General features: G+C 38.1%; 1 protein-coding gene across 2 annotated transcripts in view; it reads right to left on the bottom strand.

Moving 5' to 3' along the window:
- The window catches only part of Cdk14 (cyclin dependent kinase 14), a 557,511-nt gene that overhangs the window by 255,768 nt on the left and 285,533 nt on the right, over positions 1-16,210 (bottom strand). For both annotated transcript variants that reach the window (XM_052173165.1, XM_052173164.1), the window contains exon 8: positions 12,666-12,789. In XM_052173165.1, the coding sequence (XP_052029125.1) occupies positions 12,666-12,789 (124 nt within the window). The remainder of the gene's footprint in view (positions 1-12,665; positions 12,790-16,210) is intronic.

Here is a 16,210-nt window from a genome sequence, read left to right as displayed (position 1 = left end):
TATAAAAGCAATAAAATGATCTAGGAAGATTATTTCAAGATGAAGTAGCTTCTAGTCTGCAGACTCAGCAGAAATGCTCATTTAAAATATTGTTCATTTTGATGCCCAAATTGAGTTAATATTGACAAGCATATATCAATGTTGTCACATTAGATACAGAATCATTAGAATAGTACTGTTTTCTTCACAGAGAATAAAATAATGAGCTACGATAGCATGTTATAAAATGTAATTAGTGTCATCACTGTTTTTAGAGAGAAGTGAGAACTGAATGTCACTGTTCTCTCCTAAAAGCAAGCCAGTGTCAATAGCTGTAGGCCAAATACATGTCTTTATGATTCAACAACGACAATGCTTCCAGCGCTGAAGTCAGTATTCAGAAGAACCCACCCTGCCAGTCCAGTGGGACTTGCTCATCTCATACCAGGCGAAGCACTCATTCTTTCTTCCACTTGCACAGCACAGACGTCCACAGCCAACGCAGACCACAAGCATGCTCTTCATACAGAAGGTCAAATAAACAAGGCACACAGTTGAAGTGACACAGCTTGCTATGCAAGACAGGGAGGAAAATCTGCAGGACACTGATACTTTTACGACAGAGAAGTATACAAGACACGAGAGGACTTGGATAATAAATTGGCAAAGGAACCATAATAAACCACTATTTCAAATCATTAGCTTTGACATTTCATCTACTTTTTCTTAATGATGGCTCGTGCCTTTCTTAATTATGAATGTTTCTAATTGCATATCTTTATTATAGAGGTTTAAAAGACTGATCCAATATACTTTCAAAGTTAATTAGATTTAATTAAGAAACAGAACTTCCCTAAAAAAAATAATCTAAAAAACAAGTTAGAATGATCTTCACATTGTTTTTGGGTAAACTTATTTCACTGTTTTACTGAGCAGCAAACCACTAAAGGTGATTAGAAATCCACATGCCATTACACATGTCTACTGTATGATAGCTGTGGGCTGCACCAAGATTTATGCTAATACATCACAAACATTGAGTCTGAGGAGTAAAATGAGTGGTGTGTTTCTAAATGGCTTCACCATTAAAAACAAGAACCAAAACAAAAATCTTTAGCATTTCCTCATCTCCCCAAAGTAGTTTTCTAGAATCCCCACAGATCAAAATCTGAGCATGCTCTGCTTCCCACATAAAAGTCCAATTATTTACATATAATCTACATACATTCTTCTTCATAACTGAAATAAGCTCTATATTACAACACCTAATACAATATATATTATGGAAATGTTTATAGTATTGTCGGTTACAGAATGGTGACAAAAGAAAACTATGGATATTAAATCCTATTTATTTATTTCTTAGTCTATTTATATATTGAGACAGGCAGGGTCTCAGACATCAGGTATCAAAGTTCTGAGATTACTTGTGTATACATCCATGTCTGTCATAAGCTTGTTTTTTGAAACCTAGTGCAATAGAAGCTTCTTATAAAATAAACATATATGAAAGAAATCTGAACAAAACTACCAAATAATGGGGGGACAGTACTCCAATTAGATATCTGTCACCAGCAAGTGAAACCCCCAGTATCAGAAATGTAATAGGTTGTTGACCAAAGTGTTTCCATGGAAACCTCCAAACAACCAAGGCTATTGCCAAGGCTATTGGGAATAGGTTGTTGACCAAAGTGTCCCCATACTTTGTCCCCAATAGCCAAGGCTATTGGTTGCTCCCCACAAACTGATGGTAAGGCCCTACTGCTGAAGACAATACTCCTGAAGACAATACCTATGTAACTCATTGAAGATGGAGAAGTCAAACTGAGGCCTACCTAGACCCTTCACATCTATTGACTAATAGTGTTCATGGCACTATAAGATACTCTCTACAGTACTAATGGAGAAAGGTAATCACTTACCCAGCTATAAACCATTCAGTCTACAATGGTGACCTGCATCCTAGACATTCCAGTACAATACTGTTATTAAGGTTGTGGGACTAACCAACCAATATCTGACTGAGTTTAAGGCCTACACCATGAGACCGCACCTGTTCCCAATACTGCTTGGGTGGCCAGGAACCTCAGTCTACATAGACCAGGACAAAACCATTTACTAGTGTTCTGCTAAAAGAACATAGAAATAGGATGACTCCTAATGACATTCTGCTATGCCCATAAACTAGTGACTTTCTCAGGTACTAGAAATGCTTCTTCCTGTAGCAGATGGGCACAAACACAGCGACCCCCAAGAATAATGTGCAGAGTATGAAACCTTGGAACATGCAGTCCTAAAAGCCATGTCTTCATCACATTTGCAGAAGAGTGGGCAAAAAGATTCTAAGAGCCAGTGGGAAGGAAGACAACAAGGAAACCAGGGTTTTCTAGAAACTTCAAAACTGATGCACTTCTGAACTTCGCAGAGATTGGCCTTGTACAGAGAGCCTGCATGGCGCTAAGCCAAATAGAATCCAGGTGGTTGAGAGGGGAAGCAGATATAAATCATCATCCCTAACCTGGGATCTATCTCCAACTGATAATCCCTCAGCAAGGAAAAATTAGTTTATTCCCAATGGTGTTGTACCAGGTATACGAAACACACTTAAGGGCAGGTTCCAAGGCCAATGGTAGATGGCCAACACAAACAAAATGGTATTTTTAGAGAGATTTGGGGGAGGGGTCTTCATAATTCATTGTTTTGAAATTTGCCTATATTTATAGTTTCCAGTTTTGTGTTTTTATGAGATTTCTTTGAATGTGAATGTATGCGTCTCTGCATCAACATGTATTTCTTGGGATTATTTTTCTTTGCTCATTTTTTGTTTGTTTTGTCCCATTATGGTTTGTTTGTTTTTATATTTTTGTTTCACAAGTCTGTTTTCTAATTTGTATATGTATGAGAAAGAGGGGTGGGTGGGAGAGAGACTAAGAGGATGCCATTTTGGATGAAAGGGAAAGTGGGAAGATGTAGAGGGGACTATAATCAGGATGTATTGTATGAAGAAAATCTATTTTCAATACAAATAATTCTGGTTCTGTTCTTACAAAAATATAATGGTTTAACTACAAAAAAGTCCAAGCCTTAATATTCACCTACAATCTCATTGCTCTGAATATAAGTATCAAAGTACTTCTCTGGGTTGTATTGTGTTCAAATGCTTAACTGGAAAAGTAGCTACTTGAGTTCTGACTTGACTTTCATTAAAGAAAAATGTTGATTAGTTCTGGCTTTAGATTATCGCAACATTTCCATCAGCTCCCGAAATATCAGTACACATAGTTCTGTCATTTCAGACTCTACATGTATGTGACATTGTGTTCCCAGCACTGATGACTATAAAGACCAAATCTTGACCAACCCAGAAAAAAATTGAGGACATTCAACACCTTGAAATATCCAGTATTCAGCTAAGATGCAATATTTTATTCAAAAATAAACTGCATTTATCTCATTGGTATGAAAACTTACTTTCCTCCTTGATATATGGTAAAAATCACATGTGTATTAAAGGATTGCCTCAAATTAAATTTCTTTCAGATTTATTATAAAAATTTCTAACATTTTTCATCCATGGATGGATGAATCCTCAGATGTAAAACCAGCAGATAGGAAGGTAAAATTGTATATACTTTGAAGATCTAATTGTATAATTGTATTTTTCTGGGAACAAATTTTCCTTGTGGTGTATAGAATTTCCTCAATTAATAAATATGTCCACAGGAAAACATCCAATGGGATCGCACATTGTCTATGAGAGATGAAAATGTAATAGCCCAGTAGCTCCTTGCTTAGCAAAGATGTTCTGTCTCTTAAAGGAATTAGCATGAAGTGTAATTCTATTTTGAAAGCACAACACAGAGATTACATATCTGCACTCCCCTTTGTTATTGTGAGTATGTTTTGTGTTGGAGAAGCTAGATCAAAAAACCATGATAGGAAGGTATTTTTTTTTTAAATGTGAAGTACAAACAAAATTATCATGCAAGGTTTTTTTTAAATCCCTTGCCAAGTAATTACATTTAAAAATAGTCTCTACCTACTGTCAATAAAAAATATCTCCTGCTTGTCTGTCTCTCTCTTCCCATAACATGGGAGACAATGATATGAAAACGCAACCATTTGGGCAATGCTCATTAGCCCTCAGGCATCTCTGTAAAATGTGGACACTGGTATTCTGAGTGATGCCAAGGCTGGGGAATGGCCATTGAGCAGGAGCAGAAGGAGGTGCCCTGCCTTGTGTAGCCATGTCTCCTCCAAGCTGCAAACCTGCTGAACCCACCAACTGACTGTGCTGAACTCACACAACATGACTCTATGCCTTACCAACATCTGAGAAGTAGGTCAAGATCAGTGATGAAGAACAAAACATACTTATTACATCATGCCACACAGAGCAAAAGAAAACAACAAAATAACAGTATATCACTCTAGGCAGAGATGCAGCAGAAATAACAAATGAAAAGGAAAAATGTGAAATTGATTTGTATAAAAACAATGATCAGAAAAATATCCCATTGAAGTAAATATCAATTTAATGATCTAATAGGCTACTAATTAACATGAAATTTATATTTTAACCCAGAAACTGTTATGAGATGAATTATGGGCACCAACTTTTAAAATTCTTTTAACAACTTTGTGAAGCACATATATTTTAAAATAAATACATTGAGAAACAGAATTTCCATAACCCACCCAATCATGTACCACTTACAATCAACAGAGAGGGGACTCAAATCCTGGTGGCCAGTTCCAGAATTTATACTTGGAGAAACTTTATTTCATCTTACCTTTTCATATACATGTGTTTGTACCTGTGAAAAACCTTCTCTCGCCTACCATTTGCTCTCAATTAATTGTGCTACATCTTGCCTAGAGGTCTGCTTGGTTATCACTAACTAGTACCTGGAATTATGATGCATGAAGACGTGTTAAACCTTTGGTCCTATCAAAGTACTCTGGAAATTTCTTGAGAGAGAAGATAATGCCATGTTTAATTATAATGCCATTATTCTTAAGTCTCCAGTTCTTGCCACAAAGCTTTGTAAGAACCCCAGAATCTGTTCTTACATATAAGGCCATGACTGATGATGGAGCCCTGGCTAACCGAAGGGCTGCTGAGGGTTTCCACATTGGTAAAATGTTCATGTGCTGTGGATAGCATGCCAGAACATGTGAGAGTTTGGGATCTCTACACTCCCTTCCTCCAACCATCTGTGTACTTTCTGTCTCCCTTTGCAATCCTTGCAGCTGGCTGTCTCCAGACTGCACCTTTTACAGTAGTGAGTCAAGGTGTTTTTAGTTTTGGGTGTAAGTTTTAGCGAAGTATTTAGCCAAAGGAGGAAGTTGTGAGCACCCTTATTAATAGATATCTGGTTAGACCTTAGGATATTGGATTGGCATTTGAAGGGTGAGCAGTCATGTGACACTCAGCTTTTAATCTGTAGTGATTGTGGGCTTAGTGTCAGAGCTATGTTAAGTCTTCAGAAACCCAGCAGATATCCAGGGTGTTGGCAAGTTGTTTATTGGGATGCAGAAATAGCACAAAGTGGGTGCTGAAAGGGTTAGGCTTGAAAAGAAGACCAGTACCACAGAAGGGAGAGCTAATCAGAAAGCCACACCCAGGAGGAATTGCTGGCGTTTCTTCAGCTAGAGCCCTGTGCTGTTGAATTGTGAAAGGAACGCTGCTAAAGAAACTTCAGCCTTTTGCTGCCCACAGGGCTTCTCGGTGCTCTAACTCATCCCACAAATGTAAATCAAGAGTTAATTCATAAGCTGCGGAGGGTACAAGCGCAGCTGATAAGATCTCCTCTAGTTCTGGTGTGAGAAATGCCCCCTTTTTCTTTTATAGTTTGGGACTTATGGCTGGTCCAGTGGGTCAAACAGAGCGCCAGCCAGCATCCCGGGTCCCATTTCTCAGCAGGGACCTCAGTGCTCAACTTGAGCTTAAGGCATCGCTTCTTGATTTAAACGCCACATTGCTAATTTAGTTTCCATGGCTAAGATACTAAGTATGTATTTTCTTATCCAAAGGACTCTCTCTGAATATCCTTCAAAATGCAGAGAGGCTTTAGGGGCATAATTCATTGGTAGAGTCTGATTAGCATCAGACCCTGGGTGCAAATGTCACAGAGAAAAATATCTACACTAAGAATTTGGGAAGTGTGTATGTGATTTTTCCCTTTCTTTCATAGATTTATAACTGATTTACTGTAGTTTTCCCTATTAGGTTTGGTACCTTTATTTTAAAATCAGGACAAAGCAAAAGTCTCCTAATGATTTGAGCTTACCAACAACTGGATGATGCAATAAAACACACACACACACACACACACAAACACACACACACAAACACACACACACACACACACATCATGCTTCCTATTTACATATCACACTTGTTTACAGCTTTCTTCTAACTAGAGTGATTTTTATGATACTACCAACTAGTTTTAATTATTGTAAGAGTTTAATGTTATAAAGTGACCTAATCACAGTGTCCTAGAATCTTCTATCTGTTTCTGATCTCATTTATTGACATATCTCATATTGAGAACTCTAACTGTAGCTTGCTTTTTTGACCCAGTTCACCTCAATAATTCACTCTATCACTTCAAGCTTGTGTAAGTGCAGTTCCCATATCTGACACTATCTGCTGGTTCCTTTCTGGGAGAGATTTCCCCAGTGAAACCACTGAGAATATTGGAAGGATGGATACATGTCTCTAATTCACATGGGCAATGTTCATGTGTCGACGTGAGCTCACTGCTTTAACGCACAACTTTGGTGCCAGATGTTGAGAAAAAAGGGACAAGACTGTGCCCACAACCCTCTCCAGAGTGGAGCATCGAATTCTACATTGTCTGTTTATAGAGCTAAGTAAAATCAACTGCCTAAAGTTTGCATTAAAATTATGTGTTTAATGGTCCAAGGGCCTTGTAAAATAGAGTGATTCTTCATTCGGTAATAAAGCCATTTATTATTACAAACTATGTACTACAAGAAAGACCTAGTAAAACAGAACCCTGCAGGCCATAGCACATTTGTAAAGTTTAACCTTAAAATGTATTGTTATGGCTCTAACGATGAATTGCATTTGTGAATGGTATAAAATAGTTGAACATCCATACCTTTGGGGAAAGACTTTCATCTAGAGACTTCAAACCCACTGAAAGGACCCTACTTAGCATCTGAAGCATTTATGAAAATAAATAAGCATTATTTATTTTATGTTCTATTATTTTGTATGTGAATTCTGAGAAGTATAAAACAAACAAATATGCACTTAACATGTCCTCCACAAAGCTACATCTCTGGAGTATCCCTTAAATTAGTCTAAAATTTATTTACAAAAATTCCCTAAAATCTTGCCAAGAAGTAGTGAAATTAGGAATGTGATATTCAAGACCTATTGTGGAAAGACAGGGCAAGTTTCCTTGATTAAAACCACAGAGCTGTTTAGCTCTGTTCTTCCATTGACCTGCCAGTAAAACAAACTGTGACTTCAAATGTTTATTAGAGACTTCTTGGTGTACCTCTCTCCACCCTAGGATAAACAACCTAAGTGTCCTTCAAAATAGTTAAACTGACCTTTAACAATATAAGAAACCTGGATAACTCCCATGAAATCATGCAAAAACTCCACAAGCTGTAAATCTATAGTCCCCTTTAATATAATTTAGATGGAAATTACTTTGAGTTATTTTTTAAAAAAAAATATTTATTTACTCTATGTATTTGAACACCCTGTTGATCTCCTCAGATGCACCAGAAGAGGGCATCAGATCCCATTACAGATGGTTGAGAGCCAACATGTGGGTGCTGGGAATTGAACTCAGGAACTCAGTGCTCTTAACTGCAGAGCCATCTCTCCAGCCCCTACTTTGAGTTCTTACACTATAAAATGGAAAATGAATGTTTAAGCCCTGACAAATTCATGTGCATCACAAAAACATGACTTGATTCATTTGTTTGAATTTCAAATTATGGAAAACACATACACACAATTAACATGGTAGATATATACATACAAATAACATTAATATGAACCAGGCATGTTGTATGTATGTATGTACGGATATATGTATGTATGTATGTATGTATGTATGTATGTATGTATGTATAGAGAAGCACACACACATATGTATGTAACAAAAATAAAAGAAAATGGGCTAGGCATGTCAATGACAGTTTGTGTGTGGAGGGGACATAAAGAATAGGCTAATGGGGATAAGGGACAGGGAAAAAGGATGTGATTGTAATAATCTAAAAAAGTGGAAAAAGAACCAACACTGAAATTCCTGGGAGGGATGGCACAGCAATGATTCAGATTTAGTGAACAGATTTCTCCTTCCCAGTAAGCCCTTAGTCATTAGAAAATAGGGTTATTTATAAGCTCCAAAGTGTTCAGCACAAAACATCGACACTAAAAGGGCCTTGGACCGCATAATGGGTTAGAATATTTTCCCCAGAGATAATGTGAAGACAAATGGAAATGAGTCCGAATGTGGCACCCGATTTAGTACAGAGAAACCCAGAGAAGCTGTGCAACAGGAAGATGGCGGTGGCAAGCCACTCCAACGTAGTCATTCCGAGTGTATGCAGAAATGGTGCTCGGTGGGTGGTGAGCGGGACTGGCCTCCCGGAAACCCGTTAGAGCTTTCCAACTGCCTGGAGTTCAGAACTGTGTTCTGTTCAGAGGTGTGAGAGCCATAAATAGAACGATGCCCATTTCACCTCATCTAAGGACAAAATCACCCGAGTAGTACAATCAGATTCACCCATTACTGTCAAATTATGGAACTGAAAAAAATGCTCTAAATTCTGAGATTTTTTTTATTAGTGTGATCTGCATACATAGTAACAGTATCATATTTATTATATGTAGCATATCTATACACATCTTTATACAGGACACATATAATGGTCAACAATTTATTAAACAATTAGACAGCTCAAAGCTAAATGTCTGTGTCTCTAAAAATAAAGACACATGGGCAAGTGAGATCAAAGGCTATGGATCAGCTATCTGATAGACCATGACAGTGACCAGACACCTAAGAGGCCAATAGCCCAGCACAGTGACCAGACACTAAAGAGGATGGTTGATAGATCAACACTGTGACCAGACACCTATTAGGCCAAGCTTCCTAAGGTCTAACTTACTCCAAGTTTCACACTTCTCTCAAAAAGTTGCAAAGCCTACTCTAAGCTTATTTGTAATGAAACAAGAAATAATGAATGAGAATACAATACACAGAATAAACCTGATACATTATTTTATCCTCCAGCCTTTTTTTTCCTAATAAGGAAGTAGCATCTTCGGTACAGAGGATACAGTCATCTGGACTACAGTTGCCTCCTTCATTTGGATGCTTACTCCATTGTTCAGATAAAAGAGAAAAGAAAGACAAGGAAATGGTTTCTGAAGTTCTTCCATGCCAAAGTCTGAATGAAGCCCAGCATCTAAATGCTCTACGCCTGGAACTGCCCCCCTTTGACAATTTGGCTCCATTGAACTTTCCTTCACCTCACACACACTTGTGTCCAAACACAATAAATCACAGTTAATTGCATGTCTTAAATTAAAAGACAAAAATAATGCACAATTAGTTGTGGGAAATCATCAATTGGTAAATGAGTCTCACTCATTACACCCTGTGCCCACAGTGGGATGTAGGTGCCCACTGCACGTTCTTAGCCAGACAACAGACTGTCACATTGGATGTACAGGGCCATCCTAGGCACACCAGTTTAGCGTGAAGAAACAGTGACTTTTATTTTTTTTTTTATTTTTTTTTTTATTATTATTCGATATAATTTATTTACATTTCAAATGATTTCCCCTCTTCTAGCCCCCCCACTCCCCGAAAGTCCCGCAAGCCCCCTTCTCTTCCCCTGTCCTCCCACCCACCCTTTCCCACTTCCCCGTTCTGGTTTTGCTGAATACTGTTTCACTGAGTCTTTCCAGAACCAGGGGCCACTCCTCCTTTCTTCTTGTACCTCATTTGATGTGTGGATTATGTTTTGGGTATTCCAGTTTTCTAGGTTAATATCCACTTATTAGTGAGTGCATACCATGATTCACCTTTTGAGTCTGGGTTACCTCACTTAGTATGATATTCTCTAGCTCCATCCATTTGCCTAAGAATTTCATGAATTCATTGTTTCTAATGGCTGAATAGTACTCCATTGTGTAGATATACCACATTTTTTGCATCCACTCTTCTGTTGAGGGATACCTGGGTTCTTTCCAGCATCTGGCAATTACAAATAGGGCTGCTATGAACATAGTAGAACATGTATCCTTATTACATGGTGGGGAGTCTTCTGGGTATATGCCCAGGAGTGGTATAGCAGGATCTTCTGGAAGTAAGGTGCCCAGTTTTCGGAGGAACCGCCAGACTGATTTCCAGAGTGGTTGTACCAATTTGCAACTCCACCAGCAGTGGAGGACTTTTAAAACCTCTATATAACTCGCAAACATTGCTTTCACTACAAAGAGTGAAATACAGAAATGTGCATAATTGGGGGTAATTAGAAAAATCAAAACATCCTTGACAAGGGCTTGTACAGAAATAATATGTCAGCCAATAATGGAAAAATATCAGATGATGCACAGGATTTTATTCATGCTTCTTAACATGAATAAACATTAAAAACATATACTGATTAGACAAAGACAAAATAGTATGCATCTTTTGGGGCATTTGCTATAGGTAAGGGAAACAATACTTATAAAAAAGACACAGAAAATAACACAAAACTGTCAACATATCATTTCCGAAATATTCATATTCCTAAATTATCTATTTTAAGAATACCACCATGATACTGGGTTTTAAGACTTCTATCTCACTTTGTTCCTTATCTAATAATAAATGCTAGTGTGTAGTTTGCATATATATGCAAACTAACATACATGTGTTCCTAAATATAACATATAAACATATGCATTTATACATATATATATATATGAATGTATGTATGTTCCTAAATTTAACATGTTGAGTTCACTTGATGTTAGTTGTATGTATATCTTCAGGACTGTATGGCACTGGGTAACCGACAGACTTAAGAGAGTTTTTTGAGGTGAACTTACCTTACTCTAATAATAAAAATAACATTTTTAATACATAAAACCAATTGTAAATGACATTCATACACTTCTACTGCATCCTTAGCTATGCAGGCAAATAACATATATAACATGTCTTATAACATACTTATTGACCTACCCAATACAAAATTTAAGAAACAGGCTCAATTCTGTTAAATGTTCAACAAAATCATCTATTTCAACAAATATCTTATACTAGCAAACTCTAATTCATTATAAATTCTTTTAAAGTTATTGGCAGAGACCAGATACGAAATGTGTGCTACAAACTAATACCGTGAATTTCAGGAACTACGAGCTTTCCTCTCTCCCACTCCCCCAGCCTCATTATTTACTTTCTGTATTGAAAGAGACTTTCTACCTATCTACCTCATATAATTGTGATGCCAAGTCTGGTGATAAACAACACATGCATGCACACTCACAGAGTTTCATCAGCTTCATCAAAGTAGCTAACAAAGAAGAGTGGTTTGCGAAAACACAGCACCAAACATGCTAACTTTTGTTTCATCATCTGTTCGGAAGAAAGGAACCCCCAAAACCAAGCAGCGGAAATGTGCCCAGTGGTATTCAACTACCTGACCTCGAAATAAACAGCCACTTCCTTCCTTCTTTTATTAATTGGAATTTGGAATGGGAAAAAATAATTATTTTCCTCAAAAGGTTGTCTCAACCTCAGGCATCTTTACATCCCAAGGGTAATATTTTCATTCTTTTCTTAATGGAAGAAATCTCTAATATGAATATGTATTCAAAAACAATTGAGGCGGTGTAGTGTCAACACACCACAGTGCTGTCAAGTGTCACCCCAAGAGCTGGGAACCCAGTGAGCCACAGCGCTAGTGACAGACAGGAGAGATGCTGATTTTGCTTCCTGGGGATGAGCCTAGCTATCGAAGGCCAACCATCAAATTTGTAAGAACAACTTACAAAACGCCTACTCTAGGACCTAAAGTTTAAATAACTATTCTCATTTACCTTGCTATAAGCAATATCTGAAAAAACAGTCACTTCTGCAAAGGTTACAGTATTCTAAGTTTATTATAATATTGTAATAATATTATAATATGCATTATCATAATCCTTAGGGGAACATACAATTTTAAACACTGTCCATTGCAGAATGCCCCAAAATGGTACCAAGATATCATTTCACAGCTCTTCAAGTTCAATAAAATGTTTAGACTTCTTGAAGTTGTATGGTATGCTGTATTGTCATTTTGCTTTTGATTATTTTTCATAATAAAAACTGAGATAAGAAAAATGACTTTTTAAATACATTTTAGATTCAAAATTGTACTGACATCTTATTCGGTGTCATGTGTGAGTGTCTTCTATCATGTCAGGAAGACTAATAAGCAGCCTACACATTATAAAAATCTACCAACCACTAGGTTTTACTCCATCATTTTTCAAAAGACAGAAATAATTTCTTTGTTCCAGAAAGAAAAGAATTTCCCATGATCTGTGATGGGAGAGGCTGCACCTAAACAAAGGCAGTGCCACCATCTGCCCAGCACTCTCACAGTGTGACAAATAGACCGGTAATTAACTGCTTTCCTACCGAAATCTGCCAGCTTCAGCTCCCCCGTGTCACTGATGAGAAGGTTCTGCGGTTTCAGGTCTCTGTGCAAAATATAACGCTGGTGGATGTAAGACAGCCCTCGCAGCAACTGAAATAAAAACAACTGAAAAAAAAAAAAGGAGAGAAATAAGAGTCAAAAATCCATATTCGAACAAATGCCAGTTCATATATAAAGTCTGCCAAATATATTAGTGAGAAAGGGCAACCACCACGACACTTCCTACCTATCATTAAGCAAAATATGCAATGTTAGCGTATAAGCCCTTAATTCATTAAGAAGTGAATCTGAGAATTTCCATGACTTCATGGTGTCAACCTCTACTTCAGCCACAGAACTCTCTTCCATGAATAACAGAATAAATTAAAGAGCAGGTGTTTAGAGTTTCAATCTCTCTAGACCAAGATGATGGCTAAGCATGTCTCAAATAAGTTGTGAAATGATTAGTGGCCTTTGCTTTTGACTCTTATATCAAGTGAATCCTTCTATTTTGATAACAGAAGCATGATTCACTTGATACTGCAAAGCCATGCTTATGAGGAGGTTACTTGGCAAAGTCACCCTTGTTGACCTAGTATTTAAACAATCAGTCTCCCCAAACACAAATAAAACACATTCATTTTTCATTTACATGTCGACAACGACCTGTTCATATAACCAGCTAGTAACAAAATGCTGTGCCAAGAAGATCCAACATGGGCTAAAAGACTGATGTTCTAACAACTCAAAAATATTGAAGTGGAAAGGATTAGTTGACCCCTGAGGGCCTTGCGAGCTAATGTTCCTGGCATTTTCCAACTAACCAGAGCTATGAAAGGCAAGCACATGTGTCTATTGAGATAACATGTTGAAATGACAGTGTAGTGAAGTCACATCTTTACCTGTGACAAATTTGTATAGGCTGGAGAAGGCTTAGGCTCACTATTTCCAAACTACAAGTGGAAACCACTGGACATCTATTCTGAGTCAGAACAGACTGAAATTCTGGCTTAAAGACTCCAGAAAGCAAACATCTTTCCAGAATATGCCTCGTCTTGATTCTTCTTAGGAAGATGGAAAGAGTGGAGTCGAAGCACACAAGTTTCACTCTTAATTGCTGTTTCCTTTTTATCCTGGGACTTAAGGTTTACAATTTCTATGACACTCCTTATTTCTTCAGTTTGGAAGGAAGATGGCTAGGTGAATTAAAACATGAAGAGTTTCAGAGTCTTTAAGAGGCACATGCACATAGAAAGCATGCACTAAATTTTAGAAATAAACATTTTGTTAAGAAAAATGTGGCTTTGCCCAAGATGCTAGGCACTGCTTGGTATCCATAGACTAAGAGTTCAGCTGTTGAACCATGACAATACTTTCAACCTAATAGAAATACCACACTAAGCAAATTCCAGCTGCTCTCCTATACATTATAGAACAATACCATATTTGACCTTCCTGTTAGGAATATTAAAGTACATACTAACATACATTATCTCCATAACAGTGATGGAGAAATTGAGTGTGGTTTCTCCAGATTTCTAAGGAATTAAGTGTGAGCGTCAGGATGCAAACTGAGACTACTGGACTGTGAAGTCAACTAACATAGTACAGGAAATGTAGACCAGAATCAACACCTGTAGGCAGCATGTTGACATAGAAGCTGCTTCCTCACACTGATAGGATAGCACATAAGCATATAACAACACGGCCTCTGAACCACTGAACCGAACTCCGGTTGTAGCTGGGTGCTCAGTCATTACTATTCTGTATTTCCCTGCTCTACAAAATTATGTTCTGATCATATTCACAGGCTAGCTGATCTTCAACTCGGTATCCTAGTCCCTGGTGCCTCCCTGACCTCCTTCCCATCCCTTCCGAAGCCTGTGTGCTCTAGATACACCACTCCAACTCTATGTCCTGACTGTAGCTTCTGAGCACACGATTCACAATACAGAATTTACCCCACCTCCCACAGTCTGCTTTACATTCATCATAAACTGGATACACAGTTGTCACTCTGTGCCACTAATGGGATTTCTGAATGAATTTAGAGACATCTGGATGGGGACAGATAAAAAGATCACAGATAGGAAATCCTAGAATGAGATTCTTAGAGAGCTAAGAGCAGAAGTGGGTAGATTAAGCAGTGCCAAGGGTTTTTTTCTTCTAATACCATCAGTAATTTGTGCAAATATATAATCCATGTGCTAATCCAGGGGTCATTTAACTAGGATATCATGCTGAAGAAGATTAAAACCAGAATTAACAAAGGATAAGATTACATGCTCTAGCCTTAAATAGACAAAAGCCCTAAAGTTTAGAGGCTAACACTGTCCCAAAGGTACATAAAATCGAGACAGAGCAAATCTCTACACTGCCAGATACCATATGCATTGACAGACTGACAGCTACATAAGTGGATCCCTCCACTTGAGCCCTTCCAACCACAGTCCACACTTAGTATCCTGAAGTTCCAAGGAAGGGAGGATCTAGCAACAACAGAAAGGAAGAGAACTCTTCTGCCATTGTATGAAGACATATGTGAGAAGAGAAGGCAGGAGATCCACCATTCTAAAAACGTAACAGAGAATTAGGCAACATATTCCAGAACACAGAAACCAAAATGACGGTGTGATAAACAGTTGCTATTCTGAAGTAATATCTTGAGGCTGTGGCCATGAGTATAATATACTTTCAGAAAAAGCAAAGATAATATACTAAAGTCCCATGAATGTAATGTTGGCGAGACATCAAGAGCAGACCTCACTGAAGCTGGGTGTGATGGAGGGCCACAGCTGTAATGCCCGCACACGGATGAGGCAGGAGAAGAGCAAGCTCCAGGCTGGCCGGGGCTGGACAAGGAGACCTAGTCCACAAATGGTATCACATTGCTAATGGATATTTCACAATTAACACCATATGGTGGCTGCAGTCTCTGCACTGCCAGGCAGGGTGGGAACACTGAGAACTCTGTCCTTGGCTGAGCTCAACTAGAACATGGAATGCTACTATTCAGGAGTAATGGAGAAACTTAGTTATGGGGGATTTCTCCTCACACACAGTCAGGCAAGGGCTGAACTTCCTCTTGTAAGTTTCTAGGAACGCCACTCTCTCAGGTGCGCACAAACCACAACCCGAGTGAGCTCATACTTGGCCTCCTACAAACCAATGCAGGATGGTAGAGGGAAAACCACCTGAGTGACCCACAGGCCACGAGTAAAAGAATGCATCAGCTTTCTTATCAGTGGACTAAATGTCAACGGAACCCACAGAATGAAAAATAAAGAATACAGACAGCTTCTTACTGCCCAGGTTGCCCCAGGTTCTGTCACAGGCACTATTTAATCCCTTCAATTTAAAGGAATAGGAAAAAAAGGTCAGAAACAAGTATCCTCAAAGTTACCTGTCCTCACGATGCATGAGAACTTACACTCCATCTCATCACTGCTAACATAGTAAGCAGCATTTATGATGCTTACTGCAAGCATAGCTTAATAATCAGACACCCAAATAATCAATGTGCTTTCACTATTAAATACACCAATTA

The sequence above is a fragment of the Apodemus sylvaticus genome, chromosome 2 (genome assembly GCF_947179515.1).
Source record: "Apodemus sylvaticus chromosome 2, mApoSyl1.1, whole genome shotgun sequence".
In the NCBI taxonomy this organism is placed as follows: Eukaryota; Metazoa; Chordata; class Mammalia; order Rodentia; family Muridae; genus Apodemus; species Apodemus sylvaticus.
This window is presented reverse-complemented; position numbering and strand designations above follow the sequence as displayed.